The sequence below is a fragment of the Lithobates pipiens genome, unplaced genomic scaffold, assembly GCF_037356315.1.
Source record: "Lithobates pipiens isolate NorthernLeopardFrog02 unplaced genomic scaffold, aLitPip1_a1.2 Scaffold_8, whole genome shotgun sequence".
NCBI classification, from domain to species: Eukaryota; Metazoa; Chordata; class Amphibia; order Anura; family Ranidae; genus Lithobates; species Lithobates pipiens.
Window position 1 is genome coordinate 555,770,153 of NW_027507903.1, and position 27,198 is coordinate 555,797,350.

The 27,198-nt window shown below is 43.2% G+C and overlaps 1 protein-coding gene across 1 annotated transcript in view; it reads right to left on the reverse strand.

Annotated features, from left to right (window-relative positions):
* ADAM9 (ADAM metallopeptidase domain 9) overlaps positions 1-27,198 on the reverse strand; it is a 171,467-nt gene that overhangs the window by 52,592 nt on the left and 91,677 nt on the right. Inside the window, exons 5-7 of the mRNA XM_077469959.1 lie at positions 17,705-17,781; positions 16,040-16,226; positions 2,037-2,102 (exon numbers count right to left, since the gene is read on the reverse strand). Coding sequence (XP_077326085.1) covers positions 2,037-2,102; positions 16,040-16,226; positions 17,705-17,781 — 330 coding nt within the window. The remainder of the gene's footprint in view (positions 1-2,036; positions 2,103-16,039; positions 16,227-17,704; positions 17,782-27,198) is intronic.

Consider the following 27,198-nt stretch of genomic DNA (forward strand, 5'->3'; position numbering starts at 1 on the left):
CCCCCCCCTCTTATTTTTACCCAAGTCCGATCCAATCCAGTGATGTCACAAGAGCAGCGGCTCCAGCCCCCGTCTTCCTCCTAACTGGGCAGATTAAAAGCAGCAGGAGCTATTGGCTCCCACCACTGTCAATTAAATGCTGTGACAAGGGAGCGGAGGGCAGGGCCGAGTTTCCTGGTCTTTATCAACAGACACAGAGAGGGTAGCTTGGGAGAGAGCGGGCACGGGTGCCCCCATGGAAAGCGGATTCCCATGGGGGCAATTGCAAGCGGATGGCCTGGTGCACCTGTGGGAAACCCCCGAAGAAGAGGATGGGGGCTTCTCTGTGCAAAACCACTGCACAGAGCAGGTAAGTATAACATGTTTGTTATGTTATTAAAAAAATAAAACATTTTTAATCCTCTATAAGAATGATGCATTTTGAAGCACACTGCATGGCTCCAACACACAGTCTGAGATTGTGACATGGGCAGTTGAGATGCGTCATCTGCTGGAATCAGGCCATAGGGTGGATTTGGAAGAGATTTTTACTTCTGTGTTTTTTTAAAGGCTTACACTAAGAATAATATGCAATTATTAATGAAAAATGGCAGTGTCCAGCATATCTCTGATTTACACAAGAATTCTGTTACTTGGCTGCCTTGTACTGGAGCCTAATATGTCAATGCCATGGATTCTGTGACTCCTAGGAACAGTCTTAGGTTTGGGAGATTTGTTCTTGGAAATTGTCATTTTTAACAGATTGTAAATAATGTGTTAAAAAAAAGACCTTAGGTATCCCTAAAAAGAGTCCTATAACATATTACACTATAAAAATAGAAAACTTTATTCAGTCAAAGAATAAATCCTAGCAGACAATATGGATTGAGACTGTACCCTGACAGGTCTGTAGGAGACCTGCATGGCATCAGCAATCTGCTGAAAGCTGGTGCAATGCTTTACAGGCTCCTGCAATAAAAAAATAATATACCGTATGCACTTTTTTTTTTAACTGCATGGGCATTTTTTTTTTTTTTTAAGTGAACATATTACAAGCTGAAGTTTCAAGCTGATTGGCTATCATGCACAGCTGCACCAGATTTTGCGATCTCCAGTTTTAGTAAATTAACCCCAGTGTCTCTAGGTGGAGGTGGCCATCTTGGTAGAGGCAGGGCTTTGCTTTCACCTGTCAGAGCCCTAGTAATGAGACAGAGGCATGACATCACCAAATCTCACTCCACATCTCCCAAATAGGGATAAGCTCAGGAGTGTTCGCATGGACCACGCGCAGAGCCCGCCAGGAAGTCGGCGCAGCGCTGCGCTAATCACAGGCAGTGAGACATTGCCCGATCTCTGCAGCCGCACATCGGGGCAATGTCTCACTGCCTGTGATTAGCGCAGCGCTGCGCCGACTTCAAGGCGGGCTCTGCACGTGGTCCATGCGAACGCGCCTGAGCTCATCCTTACGCCTGAGACTAGCAATCAGAGGCAGCAGTGCCTTAGATCCCACACTGCAGATACCAGGATGTACACCGCTATATTTTTAGGAGGATATCGAGACAAAATAGTACTTTTACAGTGTACTGCTTAGGCATCTTTACTTTTTGAGCATGGGTCCACTTTAAATAATAAAGATCTTTATCGGTTAACTGGTGCTCTGTGAAAATGAAAAGGACTCACCTAAATCAAATACTAAATATGCTATTATCCCAAATAATCCTCATCATTCACATTTCACTTTTGCATTTTTCTCATTTCTTTTGTAGCCGTCTGCCTTTTGGTCACATGACATCTCAGAGTCATAAAGATACTCCCAGAATAGTCCTACCCTGATCGGAAACATTATTTTATGATGTTGGAGATATTTAACCCAATACTTCCAAACATGAACCCTTTATTCAAAGTGATGGGTGCCATGCAGGATAATTTGTGGAATTGCTAACCAGTTAGATTCCTTCTTTCATTTTATAACCAGGATAAATCGTGATCATGTTTGGGGGAAAACGCAACACATTGGCAGACACATGAAACAAGTATGAATGCAAGCCATGACTTACCCTTTCCTTGTCCACCACCAAGAAGAGTTCCACATACCTCGTCTGTGGCAGGATCGCTCTTTTCTTCTAAACACAAGAATATAAAAGATAACTGTACTTTCACAGAAATAAGTTATCTCAGCTGCATAATGTAAAGCAAACTTGACGCAAAAGAAATACGTAATTAGCCACTGGTAATCACTAAGGCCCCTTTCACACTTGTGACTGCAAAGTCGCATGACAAGTCGTTCCCCATGATTTCCAATGATGACCATTCATATATGTGGAAACCAAGAAAAAAAAAATGACTTGGCAGTATGGTACTTTGTGGGTGTTTAATATAATAAAATATATATATGACAAAAAAGTATGAAAAAAATAAATTATTTTATTACAACATGAAAAGGGGGAGACAAAGACAGTGGCGACACTGGAAACGTGTGGAATACGGAACAGACATGTGGATACACTGTACAGAATAAGTGGCGTCTGTTCCTTTTATTATCACCACTGTCTTTGTCTCCCCTTTATCATGTTGTAATAAAATAATACATTTTTTCATACTTTGTTGTCATATATTAATTTTATTATACTAAGCACCCACAAAGTCCCTGTCCGACTTTAATGCGAGTTTAAGTCCATAGACCTCAAGCTTACACAAAGACATTCCATGAAACCGCATCAAAATTGCAACAAAATCACAGTAAAATTGCGCGACTTTTAAGTTACAGCAGTGTGGAAGGGGCCTAACGGAAACTGCTAGCCGCCTGGCTGTCATGACAATCCTCTGCAAGTATCAGGATTTCTAGGAGGACATAGGTCTTACTGCATACTGGCTTTCACACCTCAACCTTTGTGACAGGCGTCTTATTCAGACGGATGCACCAGCGCTGGCAGGTGATGGAAAACCCACAAAAGAGTCACAGACACAAAGCAGAAGAGACGTAAGAGTAAGAGGGCAGAAACACAGACTGACAGAACAGCGCCGACAGGAAAAACAGACAAGAGCCTCAGGATAACAATGTAAAGATCAAATGGTTTACAGAAATCCATGTCTGACATCAGTCCAGTACAAACAAGCAGAGAAGGGAAATTAAACTGAAAAAAAGGCATGGTGGACTGCAGCCATGAGGAAAGATTACCTGAACTGAACCTTTGAGAAGCAGCAATTAAGGGGGGATATGATCACCATGTATAAATAAATAAATGATCTATATGGCAGTGGTCATCAACCCTGTCCTCAGGGCCCACTAACAGGCCAGGTTTCCAAGATATACTGAAATACATCACAGGTGATATCATTAGCTGCTCAGTGATTGATGTATTCTAGTCTGCATCTCCCCAAGGTAATACATAAAACCTGGCCTGTTAGTGGGCCCTGAGTACAGGGTTGATGACCACTGCTATATGGTAGACCTCTTGCCAAGTAGAATTCTAGGTATGGGTATTTTTACATTGGTCCATGTAACTATGCATATACCATACTCATAGGATCCCTCTAGAACAGCCTTTCTCAAACTTTTTACCATGGAGGAACCCCTGAAATGGTTTCTGGGTTTCAGGGGATTGCCACTAACAGTATAAGACCTAAAGCTCATGGTATACTAGTGTGAGCAGTAGGTTGTAGAGAGTTTTTATTAAAAGAGTAAAGAATGAGGTTTACTTAATAATCAATCTGTGGAGTTCCTCCTGATTGAGGTTGACTTAATAATCAACCACTGGGGTTGAATGAGGTTGGCTTAATCTCTGGGGTTACTCCTAAATGGGGTTGGTTTAATCAATCTTTGGGGTTCCTCCTGATTGAGGTTGACTTCATATTCAACCTCCTGAATGAGGTTGACTTAATAATCAATCAAAGGGGTTCCTTCTGAATGAGGTCTATTGATTAGTTAAACTCTGGACTGCCTTCAGGGGTTTCTAGGGTTTCCTTGTGAGTAAAGCTTCTCAAGGATACCCCAGCAGCCTCTGGAGAAACTCCAGGGTTCCATGGAACCCTGGCTGAGAAAGGCTGAAGCTGCAAATCACTGTAATAGACACCACTACTCCAGTGATCATCTCCACTAGAGTCCATGTCCCATGCTGAGCAGCTGCCCTGCTCCCCACAGGGGATCGCTGGCATTAGGCGAATGCTTAGCCTTTTCTCAATGAATGCAAAGCATTCTCTAAATGAATAAAGGTGGATAGGCGGGGTGGTGAGGTCACACTGTTGACTGCTTTCGAAAATCCTACCCCATTGCAAAACTGGACCATGGTTTACAAGAATCGTTTGCCTTTCTCTGGAACAGCTTTGAGTTCAGAGCCCCGTGAAGGCAGTTTTGATTTTTTTTTGGGATTATTCACTTCTATTGGTTGAACTTGAGAGACTTTATTTCAGCCTAATTATGTAACTATATGTGTTTATCTGCAGTAACAATTAGTGCTGGCAACATTATATCTTTCCCAGCAGACATTCACCATTTAATGATCAGCACTTCTGCTCCTGCATTCAGCAGATTACTTGTTAAATATATGTTGAATAATTGATCACATCAAAGCAATACAATTTGCAGAGAAAGCCATTATAGCAAAGTCTACTTCCTGGCAATGCAATGTTCTTCTTTTAGTCTGCCATTCTGTCCTTAAAGGAACTTTCATAAAAAAAAAAAAAAAAAAAAAATAATGAATCCACCCACATCTGACATTTCAATATTTGGTAGATAACTGGAAGTGGATTTAACTACTTTTTTTATCCCCTAAGAACGGACGCAGCAAAGGACCCGAATAAATAAAATAAAAAGGTGTACTGGTAACAGCAGCATGTGCGCAATTCATATAGTGACCATATTGACTATATTATTTCCTAATTTTTATTACACATGATTTTAATGAGTTGTTTCATCTTTCTAAAACTGAGCTTGTAATATTTCCTTCTCCCCGATCCCCTCCCCATGACTTTACCATTGAGATCAATGGTACAACCATTGATCCCTCCACACAAGCAAAGGTGCTGGGTGTAATCCTGGGCTCTGAGATTAAGAAAAAAGGAAAAGAGAGGGAAAGCAAGAAAAAAGGAAGGAGAAAGTGAAAAGGAGGGTTAGGTATTCAGACTATAGATAAAGAGTAGTGAGAAGAAACTGTATAGATGGATATAGACTTGCTTACTTAGTATCAAAAAGTCACCTTTTAACATATATGCTCCACAATGTGCATAATGTCCTATATATATATATTATATTAGCAATCGTGAAATAGTATCTGGAAAATAATATACATATGCGCATAATCTAATAGCAGCAATTATAAATGTGCAAAAATGCAGTACAAAGTGCCAAGTGAATGTGCAAAATATGAAACCACACTAAATATATCAAATAAAAAAAATATAAAAATATAATAGCAGCAAAATAAAACATAGGCTAATATTTTATATAGTGCATTCCATTGTGCAAATACTGCTAGCAGCAAATAAACATGAGTTAATATTCTATCCAGTGCATTCCTTTGTGCAAACACTGCAAGCGGCAAACAAATTAAATAAAGTGCTGGTGCTATAAAATATTCAGTCCATAAAATTAGAATAGACGTGCAAATTCTGCCAGTAAAAGCTTCAGCTATGTTTCAAACTCAGGTGTTAGTGCTGTCATAAATCATGCAAACACAAGAGTGCAGTGATTATTTCTTCCCTCCGTCCAGTAAGTGGGTGGATGTGCCCTTACCTCACGGCTGTGAGGTTACAGCCTTATTAGAATGTAGGTATATATCTCCTAGCGTCCCCAGCTCTGGTATCTTAGGGTAGGTATACCTCACAAGACATAGGAATGGTAATCCATAGTGTAGTAGTTTAATATAAACGAGTTTATTGAATACTAACAGCAGGGTACTCACATTATAGAGCACTCATATACAACGGTGTACACATAAAAACGAACGGTGCGCTCCAGCGTCACTTCCGGTGTCTCTCTCTCTCTCTTTCCGACGCATATTCGTCACCGTCACGTGACTTCATCAGGGAATTATCTTCCCTGATGAAGTCACGTGACGGTGACGAATACGGGGGATTTTAAATCTGTTACCACAATAAGCGATCGATCACCGGTTGTTTGTGAGTAATTTCTTTGGTTTTTTGAATAAAACTCCTTTCTATACATACTACACCATGGATATGCTTCTTCCTTGTCACATATAACGGGGCACGTAACATCAACGGAGGAACGGGGGTCTCCCAGGACAACAGCAGATCAAAGCCAGAGAGCAACACAGTGGCTTATACTGTGGAGGCTGATCCACCCTGGACGGGGTAAAACCTCTGGTGAGAGCAATCACATTATTATTTACTGTGCACTGGGAGCAGCAGTTGCAGATACCTTTTGAAGAGATTCACGGAGGAATTTCACTGTTTATTTTTCACTGTCATTATTCACGTGCTATTTAGGATGTGTCACTCAGCACACTGTTTATAAAAACGTGGGACTTTCACAGATCAACATTTTTAATATTATCAATAGGATTAGACATTGTTTTGATAAAATATTTTTTTTTTCTTCTTCTGAAATTACCCTTTTTATTTGTTTCTGATTTTTATGCTCAAATCTCACTCGGGATTTGCACGGTTGTCACTTGTATTTCCATTACCAGTTTTTGCAATTGTATGTTCACTCATGGTTTATTTTTTACAATAAGGTTTGCACTTACATGGTACTAACACAGGTGCATGTGACTTCTTTCAAAAAACACTAGATATTATTGGTCGTTATAATAGAATTGTTTATGGTTTTTTATCACTTACCAGCACGCTGGAAAATGTATACATTAACTAAATTATAGTTTCTTTTCACAATTTTGATTTTGGTTTTTCACCATTCAATATTTGAATTTAAAGGTATAGCGCCAAGTCTATTTCTCCCCTTATCTTATCAGTATTTCCACCCATACAGGGTGGCAAATTAAATAGAGGCTGCTCATACCAAAAATACACTATCTTGCTCGATAGCGCAACCTTCCTCCATCCTTGCTTTTCATGTTTATTTGCTGCTAGCAGTATTTGCACAATGGAATGCACTATATAAAATATTAGCCTATGTTTTATTTTGCTGCTATTATATTTTTTTATTTGATATATTTAGTGTGGTTTCATATTTTGCACATTCACTTGGCACTTTGTACTGCATTTTTGCACATTTATAATTGCTGCTATTAGATTATGCGCATATGTATATTATTTTCCAGATACTATTTCACGATTGCTAATATAATATATATATATAGGACATTATGCACATTGTGGAGCATATATGTTAAAAGGTGACTTTTTGATACCAAGTAAGGAAGTCTATATCCATCTATACAGTTTCTTCTCACTACTCTTTATCTATAGTCTGAATACCTAACCCTCCTGTTCACTTTCTCTCTCTCTTTTTCCTTTTTTTTTTTTTTTCTTAATCTCTATATATACTGTGCGACACTATTATCTATAATTAGCAAGCTTTTTGGGGTAGGAAAACCCTCTTTCAGTGTACGCAGCAGTTTTTCTATTTCTTTGTTTGGTTGGTTGGCGCAGAGGTATCTTATATACCAATCCTGGGCTCTGACCTCTCCTTCAGCCCCCACATTCAATTGCTGGCTTTATCTTTCCACCTTAACCTTCCGCAACATCTCCCTATTAAGAATGCTGCTGCTAGACTAATGCACCTTACTAGCAATCCAAGACTGCTGCTCCTCTCTGCCAATCTCTTCACTGGCTTCCCCTACCCCAAAATACTGACCACAACATACAAGGCCATCCACATCACCACCCCCCCAGCTACATTACCAACCTCATCTGAAGATATGGCCCAAATCGTCCTCTCATCTCCTCCCATGTCCTCCTGCTCTCTAGCTCCCTTGTTCCCTCTTCCCGTGCTCGCCTTCGGGACTTCTCCAGAGCCTCTCCCATCCTCTGGAACTCCCTGCCCAAGTATGTCCGGTCAGCCCCTACCCTGTCCGGCTTTATGTGATCCCTGAAAACATACTTATTTAGGAAAGCCTATCCCACCTCCACCTAAGAACTATACCCGAGTCACCTCCATCAGATTATCCCCCCGCAGCGATTACCTTTCGTGTCACCTCCCGCTCCCTTTAGATTGTAAGCTCCATGAGCAAGGCCCTCCTAGTCCTTCTCTATAGAATCGTATTGTAATTGTACTGTCCCCCCTCTACATTGTAAAGCGCTGCGCAAACTGTTGGCGTTATATAAATCCTGATTAATAATATTTACATGCAACCCAAGCTGTCCATCAAAATGAGAAGGCCAAAGGTTTGGACAAAGGATACAATTTAGGGTGCATTTACAGCGGTCACCATTTGTCACAACAGTGGTTCTTTTAAACACTTGCTCACCAGCTGCCGCAGTTGTACTATGGCAACATGGCTCGGCTGCGTGAATCTCCGTTATGTTACGTCGCTCCTTCTGGTGGCCACTAGGGGAATGCAGCTCACCCCTGGAGCCAATGCGAGTGCCCGGTGGACTCAATGACCACCGGGCTCCAGTGATCGCTCGTAACATGGCGAGAACCGGGATCTCTGTGTACCGGTTCTCTCAGGGGAGAAGTGACAGATCGTTTGTTCATACAAGGTATAAACAGCGATTTGTCATCTTCCCTAGTCAGTCCTCTCCCCCCCTTCAGTTATAACACACACTAGGGAACACAATTAACCCCTTGATCGCTTCCTAGTGTTAACCTCTTCACTGCCAGTGACATTTTTACAATTAATGCATTTTTATAGCACTGATCGCTGTATTAATGCCAATGGTCCCAAAAATTTTCAAAATGTCGCAGTCACAATAAAAATCGCAGATGACCACCATTACTAGTAAAAAAATAATAATAATAATAATAATAAAAATGCTATAAATCTATCTCCTATTTTGTAGACGCTATAACTTTTGCGCAAACCAATCAATATCTTATTGTGATTTTTATTACCAAAAATATGTAGAAGAATACATATCGGCCTAAATTGAGAAAAAAAAAAGAAGGGGGATATTTTTTATAGCAAAAAGTACAAAATATTGCGTTTTCTTTTTTAAACTGTCGCACTTCTTTCGTTTATAGCACAAAAAATGAAAACCGCAGAGATGATCAAATACCACCAAAAGAAAGCTCTATTTGTGGTAAAAAAAGGACGTCAATTTTGTTTGGGTACACCGTCGCACGGCCGCGCAATTGTCTGTTAAAGCAGAAGTATGAGCAAAAAAATAAATAAAAAATGAAATGCATTATATGATGCAGTTTGTCACTAGAATGAACAAAGCAGTTTCTGTTTTCTGAATCCTCCGTGTAACATATTTTATTACCTGTTGCTGTTGACAATTCTTCTTTTAAATTCCATCTGAATTTCCAATTTAAGGGCAGGTTCACACCACAAAACGCACTCCAGATTAGTTCCAGATGCATTTCTGCATGCACGATTTAAAAAAAAAAATTTTTTTTTTTTTTTGCATTTTACTGTGTTCCAGTACATTCCAGTGCAGGAAAAATGGAGCATGATCTACTTTTTTTTTCCTGGAACTGACTGCACTGGTGTGAATTATGCAATTGGAAACCATATAACCTACCTTTTCTTGCGTTTTTGATGCAGAAAAAATGGAATTACGTACGGTAATGTCCTTTTCCAGGAGTCTTTCAGGACAGCCACCTTTGAGAGACACTGGCTCCTCCCCTCTTAGGAAACACTGCCTTCATTTTCATGATTTAAGCCTCCTCCTCCCTTCGTTCCTCAGTTCTTCCAGAGTACCTCCGGCCAACTGGGGAGACACAAGAACACGTCAAATAAACAAACTTTTAAGTCTTACCTGACGGCCTCATGTAATGAGTTCCCGATGATCTGCAAAAAACTTGGGTGGGAACCGGTGCTGTCCTGAAAGACTCCTGGAAAAGGATGTTACCGGTACGTAATTCCATTTTTCCCCAATCGTCTTTCAGGACAGCCACCTTTGAGAGGATAAGCGAGTACCTTGTCTTAGGGTGGGATCTACTGCTTGCAGCACCTTGTGACCAAAGGGCTTGGTCTTTGGCTGAGAGAAGATCCAATCTATAGCGCTTCACGAATGTAGAAAACTTGAACCACGTTGCGGCTCTACAGATCTGTTCAGGAGACACACCAGCCCACTTTGTCTGCGGAGTTGCCGCTGTCCTGGCTGAGTGTGCTTTAATTCTAACTGGAGGCTTTAATACCCCAACCACGCAAGTCTGCCCAATGGCTGACCTTAACCATCTGGTTAGCGTACGTCTAAAGGCTTTGGAACCCTTCCTAGCCCCTGGAAGTAACACTAAAAGTAAATCAGACTTCCTGAACTGGCTTTGTGTAACCAAAATAATGAAGGACACATCTTCTAACGTCCAATAAGATGTGTTCCTGTTCGCTCACTGGTTCTGAACGAAAAATAGGCAGCATAATCTCTCGGACTCTCTGAGGATTAGAGACTACCATTAGGTAAAAAAGGCCAGAATGGTCTTAAAAACTGAATGGTCTGGAAAGGGAGTGCCTTAACAGAAAGGGTTTCGAGTTTACTCACTTTCCTTGCCGCAGTGATCGCCACAAAAAACACAGTTTTGAGAGTGATCAACCATAACAAGGCAGGTTCCAAATGCTGAAAAAAAGGTTCCTTTGTGAGAACTTGTAAAACTAATGAGCGACCCCGACTGGGAAGGGGGCGACCAAAGGCTTGGTCTTTGCCTACTTAAGGCTCTAAGAACCTTACTATACCAAGGTCTGATATTAGATGCCCTTCCAGGAATACGCTAAAAGCGAAAACCTGACTCTTCAATGTTTATGGGGCTAAACCTTTATCTGCCCCTGACTGCAGGAACTCTAGAACGGCTACGAGGCTGTGCACATTGAAGGAGTTCTCTGAGCACCAGCTGTTGAACCGTCTCCATACCTTCAAGAAAATGGTCTGAGTTTCTATTTACCTGCAATTCAGAAGAGTGGCTATTAAACAGTCTGAGACCTCTTTGCCCTTCAGCAATTCCTTCTCAGTAGCCAAGCTGCAAGAATCCACCTGGGGACCGCAGACTGGACCCTGGGAAAAGGGACACTCCTAGACCGGGAAAACCCAGGGGGGGGGGGGGGTTCCACTGACAGGCCCTTCAGAATGGAGAACCACGGCCTCCTGGGCCCAAGAGGTGTGATTAGAAAATAGGTAGTAATCTCCACCTGAAACTTCCCTGACCCTGCAGGAATCAGAACGGGAGGGGAGAAAGCATAGCACTTAGAGAAACCCTAACTCTGTGCTTTAGTGTGTCTGCTCCCGACCTCCCATCTCCCCTGTTCATGGAACAGGAGATGGCTTCCTTTGCGTTTTCCCTTGAGAAAAAGAGAGGTCTATCCAAGGAATCCCCCAACTCTGGGTGATCCATTCGAAGAACCTCCTGCTTGAGAACCTGGTTGCTCTGAGGAAATCTAATATCAGGATTTGCTCTCCTTCAAAACAGATCACTGAAAAGACAGGATTTTAATATTCGGCCCATCTGAGGATGGCCTTCGCTAGGACCCATAAGGATCCGCTCCAAGAGTCCCCGTCCTGTCGACGCAAGCCACTGCCAAGGGATTGTTTCCATGACTCTTACATGAAGTCTCCAGAGAACTCTCTGAAAGGTCCTGAGAACCAGATCTACTGTTCTCAACTCCCTCCAATTTGAGGATCTCTTAGATTCCTTCCTCTCCCAGGTACCCTGTACCAAACAAGAGTCTAGGTGTGTACCCCAACCTAAGCCGTTCGTATCGGTTGTAACCACCCTGGATACTGGCAAACTCCATTCTTGTAACAAACGTGCTCCCTTTCCCAAAGGGACCTCTTTACCTGAGTTGGAACCAAAGAGTCCCAAGACCCCTGACTGTGGTCCCAAAGCTTCAAGATGAATAGTTTACAGAGGACGGTAACATGACCCCGTCCACTGAACTGCTAGGAGCGTGGCTGTCAGTAAACTCAACCTGCCTAACTGAGTTTTTGACGGTTGCCCTGGAGAAACAACAGTGCTCTGTCTATCTTCTGGATCTTCTCCAAGGAGGGAAGACCTTTGTTCTGTTGAGCCCAGCACCTACCCCAGGAAGGTGACCCCCTGGTAAGGAATTTAAGTTGGGTTTCTCTAGGTTCAGAGGCCAACCCAAGCTCACTAACAGGTCTTTTGTTACCTGTGGATCCCAAATCGACTGCGCCAGAGAAGGTACAAACCGGAGAAGATCGTCAAGACACACGATCACCGAGACTCCCCTGAGACGCAGGAATGCCAGAACTTCTACCATCACTTTGGTGAAGATACGAGGAGGAAAGGGATAGCCCAAAAGGGAAGTGCTTTGAACTGAAGGTGTAGCACCCCTACAGAAGTTATCACTGCCAGCCTAAGGAAACGCTGGTGGTTCTCTGCAATGGGAATATGCAGGTATGCATTCTTACTATCCATGCCCTGAAACAGTTTTGGTGGAAGAGGTGCCCTCACCCAGTGACCAAAACCAACGAAAGCCATCTGTAGGTGACTAAGACACACAGACGCTTCAGGTTCAGGATGAGCCTGAACTTTTTTCCAAAGGCTTGTGAACCACAAAAATGTGAGAATAGGAGCCCTTCCTATATATCCTGCTGGGACCTCTATTACCACTTCCTGTTCCTCTAACTCCTGAAGAGGAAAGAAGGGCACATTTTGGCAGCTCAGTGACAAGGAGTCTCAAACAGGGGGGAGTTCTGAAAACTCCAAACTGTAACCCCTTCTGATGATCCTCATCACAAACTAATTGGAGGTAATCATCTCCCACTGGGGGAGGAAGGCCCCCCTTTTTTTTTTTTTATTTCCTCTTAAGGGAAACGGCCTTTTACTTATCAGCCGTGCGATCTCGCACTGCTTCAAGACCTGGCAAAAAACAGCAGGTTTCCTGTAAAAAAGGATTACACAGAGCTTTTGCCTTGGACGCCTTGACCCCCTGCCATGTCTTCAGCCTTAAGGCCCTCCAGGCTGAGTTGGTCAGAGCCGAAGATCTTGCATACATTCGCCTGGATTGAATCGAAGCCGCGTATGCCGACTCCTTAAGCAGCATCGGAAAGGAGGATAGAAAGTCTCCTCTGCCGTCATTGCTTCATGCATTAATCTGGCTAAGCCCACACTTCATATTATGAGCCACCACTGTGGCCGCTATGGCAGGCTTAGATATTTTCTCAAGAGAAAAAGCCCATGCATCCTTCAGAAGTGAGTCCATCATTTCAAACATAGGGTCTGAAAGTATTCCCATGTCCCCGAGGACAGGTCAGTATGCCTGGACATCTGAAGAAAGGTAGTCTCTAACCTGGGAGATTCTATTCCAGACAAGAGCTTCCTCTTCCGCCCAAGAAAAAAATCTTTGCTTTAATGCAACAGAAAAGAAAGGTTTTCCTTCGGGACCCCGCCATTCCTGACGGCATCGATCAAGACATCATGAACCGGGAACACCCGCTTCCCCCAGGTCCTAGTACATCTGATCGTGGGGTGACAATGCCTTCTTCCTAAAGTGGTATGAATAGCTCTCAAGAGCTTATCCACTTCATCCAGGGGGAAGTTTATATCGAGGGGTTCTTTTGGGTTCCCCACCCAAGCCCTCACCTTTATCAGATTCCCTTGGGAGTCTGAGACGGCACTGTCAACTTCTTCCTCAACTTCCTCTCTGGAACCCTCTAGACTCTCCCTTAACCTGCAGGAGGAACATCCATCGGGTTAGGTGGAACACTCTGCTGTGCTGGTGAAAGAGTGCTCTGGAGCTGAGGCCACTGGAACCTTCACAGAAGCCGCCAGATATGCACCGTGTTCTGCTGCCTGTTTCCTGATGGCGCTCAAACAGGGACCTGAACCCTCTGAGGCCACTGGAACCTTAGGTTAAAGGTCTGACTGAGCTATCCGGTGCTTCAATACACTCTTTACCAAGTGCCTTTGAACCAGGGATTCCCCCAAAGAGGCTCTATATGAAGGACGCTCCCTCCTAGAACCAAGGGGAGACTTGCTCATGTCCTTCAGAGACCTAGAGATAAAAGAGCAGCATAAAATCCTAAAAAAAAGAAACACCAGCACTACTTAAGAGGACCACCGGGAGTGCCCTCCCCTAGGATCAATCTCCATCTGGATCCCAGACGCACTGCCCTTCCCCCCGACCACCTAGGGGGAAAAAACACCAGTGGAGCTACTGGTTGCAAGGTAAGGGAACCCCTCGCCAGGGCTTTTACCTTTGAGTGGCTGGTGCCGTTACTCCTGGAGCTCCTGAAGCCACTGCTTTGGACATTCTCCTGTTGAGGAAGAGTGGTACGAACGTGCCTCCAACAGCTACCTGTGCAACTGTAGAAAGAGAGGCTGCACCAGCCGAACGCTAGGTTCCCCTCCACGTGCCGCGTCCGGAACCGGAAGACGCGGATCCAACGAAGAGGTCCGCCCCCACCGGAATTGACGTCGCCCGCCAACCGGTCCGGCCTCTGGCTCCCAGCCGACTGGATACACAGGGGGGCCTTGGACGTCCTCGTTGCAGCGCCCCACTGGGCGAAACGCAGGGATGAACCTCCCCAAAAACTTCCTGCTTTCCCCAAGCGAAGATTGGAGTGCGTATAGAGAAAAAGGTCAGTCAAAAGTTCAGCTTCCCCAGCCGACCGGACTGCCTGTTCCGTTAAAACACCCGCGGGTGAACGAACGGACGACCCTGTAAAACTTCCTGCTTTCCCCAAGCGAAGTTTAGGGTGTATAGACAGTACGAACGCTTCAGCTCCCCGCTGATCCGACTGTCAAGGGCCGACCGATAGACGGTCGGGTAACCGAGTGGGGCCGGGGCTCCGCTCGGATAGCTTCAGTCTCACCAACCGAATTCAGCTAAGGTTCCTTAGCGATGTCTCCCCACCGGAGGAAACACCATAACTGAGGAACGAAGGGAGGAGGAGGCTTAAATCATGAAAATGAAGGCGGTGTTTCCTAAGAGGGGAGGAGCCAGTGTCTCTCAAAGGTGGCTGTCCTGAAAGACGATTGGGGAAAAAAAATGCACTGGACTGCAGGTGGTGTGAACTGGCTCTAACTCCACTAAATACATTCTAGGTGCATTAAAACAAAAGGTAGGCAAAGTCCTAAACCTACAGCTTGTTTTCTTTGAAAAAGCAGCCACAGCCAAGGTAAGAATACTGGTCCCTTATCAGCATGCTGCAGAGAAGGACCCTTTCTCTGTTGTATGAAAGCAGCAATCTCTCTGCAATGGTCACACATACCCCATTCGGAATAAGTGTTCTCTTTCATCAGCTTGACAGAGTGCGGAGCTATTGGTCTAACTTGGCAGAGATTGTATCAGATCTCTGCAGAGAGACCACTGCTTCTAGATGAGAGGAAGGGTCCTTCTCTGAAGCATATTGGCAGAGGAGAAGCTTCTCTACTCAGGCTGTGGCTCCATTCCAAAGAAAACAAACTGTAAGACTTTGAACTTTTAGTTTTTTTTAATACATCTGGAACGCATTTCCCTGAATTAAACAAACTACAACTGTACTTTAGCCCTGGTTCACACTGGTTTGGCTTTGAATTCGCCCTACTTCAGTGCGGTTTCAAAGCCACAGATCAGTGCGATTTGCACCTCCGGTTTCATTGTGGCTTGCAACTTTCTCAGAAGTCTATGCAGGTCGCGATAGTAGTACAGGAACCTTTTTTAAAGTCGCCGCGACATGAGTTGCGGCAATTTGAACAGTTCCAATGCCGACAATGGGGTGCGATTTTTCATGAGATTTGAAACTGTAAAATTGCATGAAAAATCGCACCACTGTCAACGAGGGCTTAAACAGAGAAAGATAAGGGATCAAGGAAGGGGTGGTATAAATTGGAACAATGTGGAAGTTTCCAGCTACTCAAATAGTTTACAGAAGAAAGCTGAGCGTAGACGGCAGCAGCAGTAAACGGGTTAACTGAATTGTCCTCGTTGAACCTTTTAGAAATCTATTTTAAGGAAAAGTCAAACCCCTTGAATAATAAACTGCACACAATTCCCATTTCATGAGTATCTGAAAAAAGTCATGATCATAGACTTACCCGCAAAAGCTGGGTCATACTTGGCGCATGTGGATGGTCTTCCTCCTGCCCATTGTCAGGACTGGACACCCCGCATGCCATCGGCTCAGTCTTCACATTTTCCATACGATAGATTAGGTGATGAGACTTGGAGGATGACGCCATGGGTTCAATACCATAACTCCCACTCTTCAGGTGCAGCAGGCCTCTGTGACACAATAAAGGATATAAGGTATCTGGACACCAGATGACCATTTGGATTCAAAATATCTGCAACACTCCAACCATGAAACATCTACAGTATAGGCACCAAAATGCACGATGACCAACACCACACACCCATTACCCATGCACAAAGCTAACACACCGGGGTAAGGATCTTAATTGACTTCTTTTTCACTAAGGCAGACCATAGACAGTGCGAATTGAAATTTGCACAATTCCCCCATTAACACAGACAGTGTTGACAGGGGAATCCCACCTGCCGAGCAATCGTCTCCTCCTGGCGAGGGGGCAGGAGCGGGTAGGGGAAGCTGCCCCTGCCATGAGAAGACAGTGATTACCGCTAGTGGCTAAAACAGCCACTTGCAATAATTGCAAGAGAAACCAGCAGGCTGGCTGTACCCAAGTTGATCAATCGATGAACTTGGTACATTCAGCCTGCCTATTAATGGTTCAAATCTCAGCTGGTTCCTGCTTAACTGGCCAAGATTTGAACCGTGTATGGCCAGCCCAAGTCCAGTGAGGTTTTAAAATGATCTCCGAGTTAACCCGGAACTAAACCCCACTTGCCAGAAATGTAACTGTCACATTTGCTAATGCACTATACTGTCAAACAATTGAATGGCTGGAGTCATAACTGATCACATGTGCAGCACCATGGCAGTTGAAGATTAAACAGGCCAAAATGGCAGCTTCCTTGGCTGAAACCAATAGGAGGGTTTAGTTCTGATTTAAAGCAGAAGTATGCTCACTTTTTTTTTTACAAAAACTGACAGACTTTCTATTACAGAAATGCTTCTTCCCTGTCAGTATTTTTGTGCACTGCGCCAGGCACGTGCAGCTCAGTGTACAGTCTTATTATAGGTCTACGCCAGGATGAACTAACTCCAGTGCGCATATGTGGATGTCATTCCAGACCGGCCAATCAAGAAAGCTGAAGACTCTGTACCCAGAAGAGAACCAATTGAAGATGAAGGTGCCAACCATGGAGGAGAGCACAAGCATCGCGGCACTGGAAGGGTGCAGCTCTGGACGCCTGCATGCGTGGGAGTTACATCATCCCAGCCAATCCAGATGGCCAAAGACTCTGTAACCGGAAGAGATGAAGGTGCCAGCCATGGGGTATAACAGACATCACAGAACTGAAATTGGTTGCTTTTCTTGGCAAGTGTATACTTAACGTATACTGTAATATTAAGGCAAAAAGCTCCGGGGGGCTCAAAATTCAGCATTTCCTATGGCTGTTTACTTCTGCTTCAAAGCCTTGTGAATGGAGCCTTAATCCCAATAAGGGGCTCATGCTTAGCCTTGCCTGGCGATGTAATGTAATTCTTAAATATCCCCCAAATATCTTTTTACCCTTGCTAGGAGATACAATTTTTATCACCACAGCTAATAAAATAGCAGCACAGCTTTAGCCAATAAAACCCACAGAAAAAAATAAATAAATAAAAAGATGGCTACCGGAGGCCTGAACAGGTGCTGATCGCTACCCGAGAGTCTGGATCTCCTTCTGCATATCCTTGATAGTGGCACTGGTCCTGAAAAGAACGAAATTAAATTAATATGAAGAAAAATAGAGTTTCAATCAGGGAGAGGGAGTCTGAAAGCAAGCTACTTCCTTTGAGCTCTGGAACACCAGTGCTGTGGGTGTATCCTGTATTAAAGCAGTAGTAAACTCTACTTTATTATTTTTCCCTACAGGTAAGTGTATAATAAAGCCCACCTGTAGGTAAAATGAATATCTTCTAAATGTGCACCATTTCAGAGATAATTGCTTGTTTGATAGCCGGTGACATCACACTGCATACTCATACTGTTCCTTCAGAGCCCAGTGTCACGGCAGTGACATCATTGCGGCTTGGACAAGTGGTCGGAGCCTGTAAACCCGGTAGGAGGACTGGGTGAAGATGGAAGTCTCTGCAGCGCTGACACTGCATCCCTGGAGGGCTTTGTTTCAAGGTAGCCTTTCATAATGTGCCAGTGTGCGATGCATACTAAAACATTATGGCTTTACCTTGCATGAGGAATTACATTTTTTTTCTAAATTTTACTAATGCTTTAAAGTGTTACCAAACCCAGGACCCTGCATTCACTATATCTGGTCTCCCATGGTACACAGAACATGAAAAGCCAATTATTTCAGTAAATATAAACTGCTAAATACCTTTTCTCATCAGCAGCATATAGCAGTCTTATGACTTCTATCAGTGTCTGGTAAAAGTTTGTATGAGGAGTTTTCATTCTGACTGTCTTATGAGGCTGCATGACCCCTGACCCTCTGTTTGGACAGCGTTGATTGCTGTGTGTCGATCACATGCACCCTCCCCCCCAAAAAAATATATATAACTCTCTAGCAATAGACACCAAACTGAGCATGTGTAGGGTGCCCCCTAGGCTCTGTACTATCAGGAGATGGTTTAGGGACAGTGGAAGAAGGGGAGGATCAGAGAAGACAGGATCAAACAGTCTTTTTACACAGTACAAGGGATTAATCCATGGGAGATTGTCAAACGAGCCTAAGCGGCATGCCAATCTGAGGAGTAATGCGGATGGTTCTGAATCAGTTGCTACTAGAGTGCCAGCGAGGGAGTAGAGCTTGCCCAGCTCCTGCAGTCACTAGAGAAAGAAAGGAGGAGAATCCCCGGTGCCGCACATCCACGGGGTTGTGTGATTGTGAAAGAACCTCAGCCTGAGCTCCCACCAGGCCATGCCTCCAACACGGCCCCCCGGAGCTTAGTCATGGGGATTCCCTCCAGAGGATTAACCTCTTAGGTTCCACAGTGAGTAGAACAAGCATGCTTTACTGCATATACAGGCTGATTTTACTGTTGAAAACTCACGTGTTGCATCGCTTCCGAATCGCTTTTCAGGCGCTTCCAAATCGCTTTTCAGGCGCTTCCAAATCGCTGCCCATTCATTCTAATGGGCAAGGCGTTTTGGGAATGATAAATACAGCGCTCCCAAACTGCCCCAAAGATGTTGCTTGCAGGACTTTTAGGAATGTCCCACAAGCACACCGCCCCAGTGTGAAAAGTCACTCTGAAATTAATTGGAGGCACTTTTCAGGCGCTTAGCAGAGGCTATTTCCAGCACTAAAGAGCCTGAAAACAGCCCCCCCAGTGTAAAAGGGGTCTTCGTGTGTATTTGCAAAATGAAGATTTGTATATGCATGAGAAAAAAATACAGCTAAATGTTAAAATACACAAAAGTAACCCACAACCTTTATAGTTTCACTTTAAAAGAGATTTTCAGTTAAAACAGCAGAATATATATATATATATATATATATATATATATATATATATATATATATATATATATATATATATATACATACATACATACATACACATACACACACACACACACACACACACACACACACACACACACACATTAGGGCTGCAACTAACGATTACTTTCGTAATCGATTCGTTGGCCAATTATTGTTTCAATTAATTGGTTAATAACCTTAAAAAAAATAAAAGCGTGGTGTATAATTTAGTTAATATATAATCTTAAAAAAAAAAAAAGCAATTTATTCTTAATTATCTATATGCATTGGTAAATATAAATAACCAACTATATGGTTAGAGAGAAAAATCTCTAATCCACAGAACAGACAGAAGAGATATACTGTATATACTATTAGAGGAGATCTTCCCTCAAAAAAAAAATATATTATTTTAAGAACGTTTGTTCGATTTTCTAATCAAATCAATGTTCATTTTCAACCACAGTGACGGGAAAATTTGGAAATAGAAAACTGCTTGGTGAAAGCAATTTCCAGACAGTGTATGTGGTTTTCATTCAGAAATTACATTCATTTTAAAAACAGAATGTTAAATACAAGTGAAAATTTCAAAACAGCATTCTTTCAGCGAATGTACAAAGATTTTTCGTCTGAAAATTGATGCGTGTGGCCAGCATAAGCCTCGGTATGCAGTTTGCTTTAGATCTGTTTCTGCAGTGCGTTTTGCTGTGCGTTTTGATTTTTGCACGTGTGATTTTGCTGTGATTTGAGTTTTTGAATTTTTTTGGCCAATTTGTTGTTGGGCAGATTAAAAAACAGAAGTTGCTGCAAAACCCATTAAATGCTTTTCTGCAGCTTCTCCATTGAAGTATATTGAACCAAAAAAGCACCGCTTTGCGTTAAAAAAAGTCCCTGACTGTTTCCAAATACATAGCGGCTGAAAAAAGCACAGATGTGAACATGTCCCATAGGAAACCATGTAAATGAACTGTAGTGCGTTTCTGCAAAAAGCACCAAAAAACACATAGATGTGAACCAGATCTAAGACGTTTAGCAACACAATGGGGTTAAAAAAAAACTAAAGGTAGCCTTTTATATTACAACAAAAAGCAGATAATCACTACTGTAAGGGGTTAATTTTTTTTTTTTTAAACTGTAGAACTGTGAAAATGGTATTTACAGTAGCGATTATTTTCTATTTTTGTAATATAAAGGGCTAATTTTCATTTTTTTAACCACCATTATGTTACTGGCCGATTAATCGATTATGAAAATGGTAATCGATTAATTTCATAATTGATTAGTTGTATCAGCCCTAATATATATATATATATATATATATATATATATACACACACACACACACACACATACATATATACCACACACACACACACACACACACACACACACACATATATATAAAATACTCAAACATATGGGAGTGGTTTTACCTGGCAAACAGCTTTAAAGTGCTGCTAAAGTGACCAGCACTTTACCATGGACCATACCCCAAAGGGGTCTTCTTATATAGTGCAGGAAACGTTCGCGAACAAGGGTTTCCCGCACCCCGTTACAGTATAAATGAGCACTTAGTGAATATACAACATCTGACGCAAGAACACAGTTTTGAAGAACAGAATATGAAACTACAGAGAACATTTTGACATTTTAACATCACACTGCTATCGCCGAGTCTGCAATGGAGGATCCTTTTATTTACACCTCTGAAACTTCTCCATAAATGGCATTGATGTGGACACTTTTATGTACAGCAGATTATAAAGCAGACCTTTACTGAATGATGTATTTTAATTACATTATCAGTGACATTTTATCTAAATTAGCGAACAGCTTCTTGTGCAAGTGCTTTTTTGTGTCACTCATCACTTTTACCTGAACGGAGTTATTAAACCAGCGCGCAAAAGATTTACAGCAGCTCCAGACAAACACATTATTTATAGGTTTCTTAATTGCTGTAAAGCTTGAAATGCTCCGTGACTTGGCAGTGCTGCCAGTAATGACAATGCAGTGTACAGGTCGGCAGCCACAATATCACTACATGGAAATCAGACCTGAACACTAGAGGGCGATCTAAGCTTCCAAGGTCCTCACATCTGATAGTCTGGGCTACAGTGATAGAGCAATACTTCTAATCTAAATGGAAATTTTAATAAATACAGAAAGTATTGTACAAGACAAGAGTACATCTAACAAAATAATAAAAATAAATAAATAAATAAATAAATAAAAAAAAAGGTACAATTTAACATATCTTCAGATCAGATTTTTCTCAATCTTCACATTTTGAATAAAATCTGGATTACCTGCACACAGGTGACGTAGTCTGGGGTATACTCTGATCAGCCATAACATGACCCACTGACAGGTGAAGTGAATCATTTTGATTATCTTGTTACAATGACATCTGAAAGTGAGTGGGATATATTAGGCAGCAAGTGAGCATGTTGTCTCTGAAGTGGATGTGTTGAAAGGAGAAAAAAAAACATAACAAAAAAAAAAAAAAAACATAGGCACATGTTAGATTTGAGGGACTTTGACAAGGGCCAAACTGCAATGGCTATACAACAAGGTCAGGGCAAGTCCAAAACTGCAGTTCCTGTGGGATGTTCCCAGTCTGCAGTGGTCAGGGCCTACCAAAAGTGGTCCAAGTAAAGAAAACCAGTGACAAGGCCATGGGTGGCCAAGGATCATTGATGCATGTGGGGAGCCAAGGCTGGCCTGAGTAGGCTGATAATAGACAATAGAAGACCTACTGTAGCTTAAATTGCTACAAAGGTTTCAGAACACACAGTGAATTGCAGTTTGTGGTGTATGGGGCTGTGTAGCCGCAGACTGGTCAGTGGTGCCCATGCTGACCCGTGTGCCAAAAGCACCTACAATGTGTACAAAAGCATCAGAACTGGACCACAGAGGAATGGAAGAGGATGGCCTGGTCTGAAGAATTCAAGAATGGTTTGAGGGACACAACAAGGAGTTCAAAGTGTTGGCTTTGCCTCCAAATTCTCCAGATCTCAGTCCAATTGAACATCCGTGGGATGTGCTACCCTGTTTCCCCTAAAATAAGACCTGCCTGATTGTTGGTGTTGGCTGCAATATAAGCCCTACCACCCAAATAAGCCCTACCCCGTTTCCTCAAAAATAAGCCCTACCCTGAAAAGAAGCCCTACAAGGACTTTAACTAGGGCTTATTTGGGGGGTAGGGCTTTTATTGCAGCTATCACCGACAATCACGCTAGGTCTTATTTTAGGGGAAACAGGGTAGAAAAATAATTCTGATCTATGGAGGACCAACCTTTAAACTTACAGGACTTAAAGGGTCTGCTACTGACAGCTTGGTGCCAGATATCACAGTATGCCTTCAGAGGAGAGGCCTAGTGAAGTCCATGCCTCAAAGGGTTATGGCTGATCAGTGTATGCTCAAGAGTTAGAGGAAGAAACTGCTCTTGGGGTCATGCAATCATTTGGTTCAACCAATACTGGTGTATTCCTTATTTTTTGTTTATTTGTTTTTAGTTGAGAATAGGGTGGGTAAGGGGGTTTGAACCCTCATTAGGCTTTTACTACCAGGGGCTCTGCTAGACATATTTACCCTCACTTACTGTCCCCTCAGTGGCAAAAGTTTTACCAGATTGGAAGTAGTGATGGAAATTCTACAACAGGGCCACAGAATATGAACACTTTTTTTGTTAGTAGTGGGGAAGCCCTGAATTCCATTCAGCTTTTTACTGCTGGGCTCCATTCATACTAGTGTCCAACCTGAGTTTAGAAATGTCCTAAAAACGCATATAAAAATCTATCAGTTGTGCCCTTCAAGTTTACCTGCACATACGCGGGTAAACGCTTTCAGGATATACACTCACCGGTCACTTTATTAGGTACACCTTGCTAGTTCCAGGTTGGACCCCCCTTTTGACTTCAGAACTGCCTCAATTCTTCATGACACAGATTCAACAAGGTGTTGGAAACCTTCCTCAGAGATTTTGGTCCACATTGACATAACATCATGCACTTGCTGCAGATTTGTTGGCTGCACATCCATGATGCAAATCTCCCTTTCCACCACATCCCAAAGGTGCTCCATTGGAGGAGATCTGGTGACTGGAGGCCATTGGAGTACAGTGATCTCATTGTCATGTTCAAGAAACCAGTGGTGAGATGAATTGAGCTTTGTGACGGTGCATTATCCTGCTGGAAGGAGCCATCACTGTCTGCATTTAGATGTTCCTGCTTTAAGGCAGGTTTAGCCGCATTCACATGCATTTAGATTATTTTATAGAGCCTAATCAAATCCTGGAGAGACAGAATTTTATTTTCTTGAAAAAGCAGCTAATCTGACTGCACCTAAATGCAGGTAAATGCACAGTGTGAATGGCACTGTTGAAAAATCATTACACACATTTATATTTGCTTAGAAATATCTTCTAAACGCATACAAACACAGGTTTGAACGTATCAGTGTGAATAAGGCTTAGGAAGTGCACTTTAAAAAACGTATACACCTCAACGCCCAATATTCCATCACTAGATTGAACTGCACACCAGCACACACTACCAGCTCACTCTCCAGTATCCATGTCACCAGTGAGATCTGCACCACAGCTCACTACCAGTATCCATGTCACCAGTGAAGTCTTCATGCCAGACACACACAGCTCACTACCAGTATCCATGTCACCAGTGAAGTCTTCATGCCAGACACACACAGCTCACTACCAGTATCCATGTCACCAGTGAAGTCTTCATGCCAGACACACACAGCTCACTACCAGTATCCATGTCACCAGTGAAGTCTTCATGCCAGACACACACAGCTCACTACCAGTATCCATGTCACCAGTGAAGTCTTCATGCCAGACACACACAGCTCACTACCAGTATCCATGTCACCAGTGAAGTCTTCATGCCAGACACACACAGCTCACTCTCCAGTATTCATGTCACTAGTGAGATCTGCACACCAGCACACACAGCTCACGACCAGTATCCATGTCACCAGTGAAATCTGCACCCTAGCATACACAGCTCACTACCAGTATCCATGTCACCAGTGAAATCTGCACCCTAGCATACACAGCTCACTACCAGTATCCATGTCACCAGTGAAATCTGCACCCTAGCATACACAGCTCACTCTCCAGTATTCATGTCACTAGTGAGATCTGCACCCCAGCACATACAATGCTCACTACCAGTATCCATGTCACCAGGGAGATCTGCACCACAGCACACACAGCTCACTACCAGAATCCATGTCACCAGTGAGATCTGCACCCCAGCACACACAGCTCACTCTCCAGTATCCATGTCACCAGTGAGATCTGCACCCCAGCACACACAGCTCACTCTCCAGTATCCATGTCACCAGTGAGATCTGCGCCACAGCACACATAGCTCACTACCAGTATCTACGTCACCAGTGAGATCTGCACCCCAGCACACACAGCTCACTACCAGTATCCATGTCACCAGTGAAGTCTTCATGCCAGACACACACAGCTCACTCTCCAGTATTCATGTCACCAGTGAGATCTGCACCCCAGCACCCACAGCTCACTACCAGTATCCATGTCACCAGTGAAATCTGCACCCTAGCATACACAGCTCACTACCAGTATCCATGTCACCAGGGAGATCTGCACCACAGCACACACAGCTCACTACCAGTATCCATATCACCAGTGAGATCTGCACCCCAGCACACACAGCTCACTACCAGTATCCATGTCACCAGTGAAGTCTTCACGCCAGACACACACAGCTCACTCTCCAGTATTCATGTCACTAGTGAGATCTGCACACCAGCACATACAATGCTCACTACCAGTATCCATGTCACCAGTGAGATCTGCACCCCAGCACACACAGCTCACTACCAGTATCCATGTCACCAGTGAGATCTGCACCCCAGCACACACAGCTCACTACCAGTATCCATGTCACCAGTGAGATCTGCGCCACAGCACACACAGCTCACTACCAGTATCCATGTCACCAGTGAAATCTGCACCCCAGCACACACAGCTCACTACCAGTATCCATGTCACCAGTGAAATCTGCACCCCAGCACACACAGCTCACTACCAGTATCCATGTCACCAGTGAAATCTTCATGCCAGACACACACAGCTCACTCTCCAGTATTCATGTCACCAGTGAGATCTGCACCCCAGCACCCACAGCTCACTACCAGTATCCATGTCACCAGTGAAATCTGCACCCTAGCATACACAGCTCACTACCAGAATCCATGTCACCAGTGAGGTCTGCACTCCTGGCTCCTGCATTATATGTGGAAGACAAATGAAGTCAAAAGCCCCCCACCGATGTTCAGTTATTCTAATTTAACATAGATGGCCTCTATGCCATTTATTCCAAACTTTCCTGACAATCACTCATTATAGAAAAGGCTTAACCTCCTTAGCGGTAATCCCGAGTCTGGCTCGGGTTGGAATTTTAATTACAATAGCGGTAACCCCGAGCCAGACTCGGGCTTGCACCGCTCGATGCAGGGGAGGACACAGGTAACGTTACTTACCTTGTCCCCTGGATCCAGCGATGTCCCCCGTGCTGTGTGATCGAGCTGTCCTCCGCTCGATTCACAGTGCCGAATGCCGCCGAGCTCCGTTCCCTGCGACGTTACGACGCACGGGAGCGGAGAACGGCGGCAAATTCAAAAATGTAAAAAGACACAAAACACACACAGCACTGTAATCTTATAGATTACCGTGCTGTAGTAAAAAATACACACCCCCTTTGTCCCTAGTGGTTTGTGCAATGCCCTGCATGCACTTTTATATTATAAATACTGTTTTTTACTGCTTGGAATTTGGAGATTGTCCATAGCAACCAAAACATGTCCCTTTTTCATTTTTTTTGGATTTGATTACATTATTGAATAATTTTTATTATTCTTTATTATATTATAAACTTTATCATACCCGGGATGTCCGCTAGACTCTGGTTTGAAGAGATTTCAGAGCGTTATTCCTAAGAATTACAGGACTACAAAATAAAAGCCAGATTTCCATGCAAAATAATTGTACCGCTTTCAGCACCTTATTCCAGACTGAATCATACCGCCAGGGAGGTTAAGGGAAGCTAACAAAAAAATCTTCAACATCACGGAACAAGTCCAGCTGAATGTGGCCAACTACTTCTACTACAAGCAATACCAGAACTTTGATAAATGAGAACCTTCACAGAGAGCTTCCACAAAAGTCTTTGGCAAATGGGAAGAATCCGGTTGTAATATTTGAGGTCAGTTTTAGGACCTGGTGTTACTTACCTTATTACAAGTACCATTTGGCATATCTCAGAGGGAAAATTGAGGAGGAAAGAGGAACAAGTCCCTACAAATATAGGACAACTAGGAGTTATGAAGTTAGGCCATTTATAATGGCCAACTCTCGTGTATTCCATATCATGGCCACCTCCGATGTACAGTACAGAAGGCAATGTTTGAGAGGACTTATCTGAGGAGTATTTACATGATGAAGTTCACTGAAAAGCATGCATTTCTCAAAAGTGCATATTATGTAGAAATAACTATCAAGTACCTACAAGAAAAATGATCAGCAAAAAGTGCTGTAAAGTGATGACCTGTTTGTCAGCTGAAATAAAAGTGCATTTTGCAAGCCTTACATTACATGACCCCAGAAAGAAAATGTGTCAGACAACT